A 5000-nucleotide genomic window follows, 5' to 3' on the forward strand; every position below is an offset into this window, starting at 1 on the left:
GGTACTTGTAGTGCCAGTTGCACTTGGGACACTTGAGGGTCTTGCAGGAGTTGCGCGAGTGCATCATGGTCATGTGGCCGCCCAGGGAGCGCGAGGAGCCCAGGACCGTGTCGCACTTGGGGCACTCCACCCCGCTCCCTCCGTTGCCGCCGCCCCCCCGCCGCCGTGGTTCTGCGAGCACTCGCCGATGCCCAGCAAGTCGTGCGGGTGCATGTGGCCGTGGCCGTGGGCGGAGGCGTGCAGGTGGTGGTGGTGGTGGTGCAGGTGGTGGTGGTGCAGGAGGCCGCCGCCGCTGCCCTCTTCCTCCCCGTCGGCCGGGCATTCATTTGGTTCTGGAGCTGTGGCACTATCTCGATTGGCACTTTCGTCCGCCGCGCTGGCAGAGGCGGCCGCTGCTGCCGCGCTGGACGCCAGAGGCGAGGAGGTGCCCGTGGAGGAGCACGCGGCGCCGTCCTCCTCGCTCCCTCTGCCGGCGGAAGTGGCCGACATCGCCGCGGGGCCGGACGACGACCCCTGGCAGTTAAAGCTCAGAGGGAGCTCCGAGACTCTCCCCTCACCGTCGGTGGCCGAGCCGTCCTCGGACGGCCTGCCGGAGGAAGAGGAGGCCGGGGCTTTGCTGTTGAGCGTGGGGCTGGACGCAGTGGGGCAGGTGGGAGGCTGGAAAGCGCTACTAGGCATTAATAAAGGAGATTTGGAAATGCTTTGGTTTGAGACAGCCGGTTCCCCCACCTGTCCGCAACTGCCACTGCCGTCGCTGCTGCTACCACCACCGACACAGGCCCTCGAAGTGCCGTCGTTGTCCACCTCGTCTTTCTCTAGTAACAGTTCGTCCTCTTCTGACCCCACCTCCTCGCCTGGGAGGTGAGCCTTGCCCGCGCGGACCTCCCCTTCCCCGTCTCCCCCTCCGTAAGTCCCCTCTTTCCCAGCAGGCCCCTCTGTTCTCCCCCCCCTGCATCTTGGGCAGGGTAATGGAGTCTTTGGCAGGGCCTGGGGTCGAGGTGAGGGAAGGGGTTTTGGGACGTCCGAGCATCCCCATGCCGAGGAGGGCTTGCTGCTGCTGGAGACTCGACTCGGAGTCTTTACCGAGGTGGACCTCACTCCCCCCGCTGCCGCCACCGCTGGACTCCAGGTGGACGCCGCTGAACGTGCCGTAGAAGCTCTGGCCGGAGTTCATGGGCACCAGGGAGGGCGGCGCGGGCGAGTTCTTGTTTTTTGGTTCCAGGAAGCTGATGAGGGGCTCTTTGTCCTTGCCGATGCCCTGGATGATGGCCGAGGCGTGTTTGTGGCCGAGGATCCGACGTTCGTCCTCGCTCAGAGTCATGCGATGATCGTGGACGGCGTGGGTGGCAAAGGAGCGTGCGTAGCCGAAGGACAGCTTGCACAGGAAACACATGAGGATGGGCTTCCCCTTACCGTAGAGGGCTAGCCCATCAAATTTGGAGAAATCCACGTTGTTTGGTACATCTTTGGATACGCAGGACTTCTTGGCAGACCCGTCGCTGTTTAGGTAATCCTTGTTGCTTTTGTGCCGCACATCGAAGACGCGGAAACTGTGCAGGACAGGACTGAGTCCCGCCAGGGTTGAGGTATTGGGGTAACCTTGGTCAGAGCCGAACCACTTTCCGAACGACGAGGCTATGTGGAACGTGTTGATGATCTGGGGGTACACCGAGGACGAGGTCCCGGCCGGCTCGCCCGGATTTCCCGCGCTGGGGAGAGAGTTTGTGGGAAGCAGGCCGGGCGGCATGCCCCCGTCGCTTTGGATCAGCTGGCTGAGACTCTCCACGATGTAGGCCGAGCCGTCGGGCTGGTAGACGATCTCTCCAGCCAGGTTCTCCACATCGCTGCTCTCCTCCTCCTCGTCCTCCTCTCCTTCCTCGCTGCCGCTCTCCGCCGCGCCCCTCCGTCGGCTGGGCTGCTGGCGCATGAGCGTGGGCATGCCGCCTCCGCCGGGCGCGATACTCATCCCGGGGAAGGGCTGCAGGCTTGGGAAACAGCTGTCGATCTCCATCTCGTCCAAGTCTTCCAAATCCTCGTCGTCCTCTTCGCAACTCCCTCCCTCCTGCTCGTCCTCCTCGAGCCTCTCTCTCCGCGCGTGCAGCTGCTGCTGGCCGGACGTGGAGCTGTCGTTGGCGGCCTGGCTTGTGGTCAGTGTCTGCTGCTGCTGCTGCTGCTGCTCTCTCACACCTTCTCGAGGTGTGCTGGGGGTCAGGTGCAGGTTGGGGTAGGGAGCGGACAGAGACAGGGGCTCCAGGGAAGGGGTCTGGCTGCTGGGGGGCACCTGGGAGGAGCTAGAAAGATCGTTCCAGGGTTGGGTGGGGTGCTGTTGTGGGTGCTGTTGTTGTTGTTTTTGTTGTTGTTGTTGTTGTTGTTGTTGCTGCTGCTGCTGCTGTTGGGAGGTGGTGGAGGAACCGAGCCCATCGTCTGTCCCAGAAACCACGGGAGACTCACAGCTTTCCATGCTGATGCCTACATGAGGCGTTCATCGCATCCAGGCCTGCACATCAACACAGAGAGAGAGAGAGAGAGAGAGAGAGAGAGAGAAACAGGGTTAGCAACCTGGATGACAAAACACGCTGAGTATATGACATTTCTGCCAGACAAAGTAAAAGACGCTATGTGAGCTTTCACATTAGTCTTGTCGCTATTTCATCACGTATGGAGAGAGATTAAAAGCATTGGAGCGACTGAGCTGTGAGTAGTGCCGGAGTGGGAGAGAGCACATTTGATGCACAGCACACTGGGATGGGAGACAAAAGCATGAGATCTAATGCAGGAAATGACAGAGTGCTCATTAGGTTAGATTAGGTACTTAAACACAAAACCCTAGACTAGCACTAATAAGCCATCTAAGAGGCCTCTTCCTGTCACATCAGCAAGTTAGCAGCTTTCATCTTCACCTTCTCCAAACAACACCCCCCATCTTACATGATCCAAATCATATATATCCTCTTATTAATCTTCAGTCAGGGACACCAAGAAGAGACATAATGGGTGAAAAAGATTCGCAGCGAGTTAATTAGACACCCAGACCAGCGAGTGGCAGAGGACATACAGTACAGTGCGTACTCAAACTTCATGAGATGACTGGGGGTGTGCGCGTGTGTGTGCGTGTGTGTGTCTGTGTGTGTGTGTGTGTGCGTGTGTGTGTGTGTGTGTGTGCATTAAAATGGTGAGAGTGCTCTCAGAACATCACCCATTCAAAAGCCCACACAGAACACAGCTGGGGTAAATGACCTTGTCCAATACCCTTGCGTTGACGGAACACATTTCTCTAGTAATTATTTGTGTGCCTGGGTATATACAAAACATAAAAGCTAGGGGTTGGGGTGGGGGTGTGGGGGTAGGTGAGGAACTATGAGGAGGGGGGTAAAAAAAGGTCATAAATCTGCAACCCAAAATACACCAGCTGGGCTGGGACTGGAAATGCAGCTGTGTTTAGCTCTGACATCCAATAAGCTCCACGCTCAGCCTGGTTTCAAACACAACAGCAGCGCTCCGGCTCTGAAATAATAAATGGGAGCTGGACTGTTCCGGGGGCCGGTCAACGCTGCTCCCAGCACCAGAGAGAGCCGACGCAGGCCGCAATTTAGAGCAGTGCGGAGATCAAATGATAGCGGGGAGATACTGCTGAGCTAATAATTTTATTAAAGGGATGCAGGCGGCATTGATTAAAGGGGGCGACCGGGCTGAAACCAATAACTCTGGCTTGCCCTTTCACCTTGCTATGCTGAATATTACATGAGCAAAGTTTCCCGGCAGCGCGCTAACCGCCGTGTCTTGCCTGATTAGCACATTCTCTGCCTCCAACTTGATTTATTTACTTATTTACTTAGGGATGCAAATTTCAGTGGCCATCAGACACAGTGTCTCTTCCTCCCTCCCTCCACCCCCCCACCACATCCCCCCTTTACTATTGCAGCCCTGGAACATATTAATGGCAGAGGGCTCGGCTGGGGAGATTGATAATGTCTGTCTCCCTCTTCATGAATGTCTGATGAAAATTTAAGTCCCCGCCCCCATGGCTTGCCTGCGTCCCCATCAACCTCAGTGACCGGAGCTGCATTCAAACAATGCTCTTATTCCCCCCCCCCCCCCCCTTTTTCTACATATTAACATACATTTACATCTTTGCCGTTTGCAATCTCACTATTTTATGTTTATTCCATGGAAGCAAGAGAGAGTGTATTTCCTCTCTACACCAATGTTAACAATAAATCCATTAAACATATTAAATGTCTCGCTTTAATTATAATGGAAGAGTACAATTATTTAAATGGTCTGTTATATGTGATTGTCTATAAAGTTGCCCACAATAAAATGCTCTGAATATGTTTTATGGCTCCCCCCCCCCCCCCCCCCCTGCTACATGCAGAGCAGGTGACAGCCATTTTGTGTCAGTTGCCCTGCTTTGTTTTGACTGTACACAAACACGAGCCTGAGAGTGGAACAGTAAGCCGAGTGGAGTGGAGTCTGCCTTGCTTTCAAGAATAAAAAGTGAAGGATAAACACAAGCGTAGCCCTGAGTCTCTAATCAGCTCAGTCTGTTCCACCGTCTAGCTTCCACTGCCTCACTCTGCCCAGCTTGAAATCTCCAAGTCCGCATTAAAGCAGTCTATGCCGCTCAGTCTTTAACTCCCCACCGACACGTCCATACGGTTCAATCGCCTCTGCACCCACCTGCCATAATGAATGTTTTTGCTAAACACGCGGTTAAGCAATCAGGACGGCCCCAACATTGTCACGGAGGAGCCGGCCGTGTGTCCACTGCTTACAGAAAACAGGATTGCCCTTTCAAATCTAGATGGACTAATTGAATAAAGCTCTGTGGTCACTGATGTGCAATAGGATTGTCTGGAGTCTCGGAGTCGCAGATGGGGGAGCCTGATATAATACTGTTTGGCGGTTGATGGTCTGCCTGCCTGCAAAGCGACACCTGTTTAAAGCAGGAAAAAAGGGCTTGAATCTCTCTGGGGCACTCACGGGACCGGACACAGACA

At 55.4% G+C, this 5000-nt stretch overlaps 1 protein-coding gene across 1 annotated transcript in view; it reads right to left on the bottom strand.

Annotated features, from left to right (window-relative positions):
• Window positions 1-5000, bottom strand: part of zfhx3 (zinc finger homeobox 3) — a 169619-nt gene that overhangs the window by 106568 nt on the left and 58051 nt on the right. The window contains 3 exon segments of the mRNA XM_042061031.1: window positions 1-157; window positions 160-948; window positions 950-2497. The exon segment at window positions 1-157 is cut by the window's left edge and continues 735 nt beyond it. Coding sequence (XP_041916965.1) covers window positions 1-157; window positions 160-948; window positions 950-2461 — 2458 coding nt within the window. The 5' untranslated portion in view covers window positions 2462-2497.

The sequence above is a fragment of the Alosa sapidissima genome, chromosome 14 (genome assembly GCF_018492685.1).
Source record: "Alosa sapidissima isolate fAloSap1 chromosome 14, fAloSap1.pri, whole genome shotgun sequence".
Classification (NCBI taxonomy): domain Eukaryota; kingdom Metazoa; phylum Chordata; class Actinopteri; order Clupeiformes; family Clupeidae; genus Alosa; species Alosa sapidissima.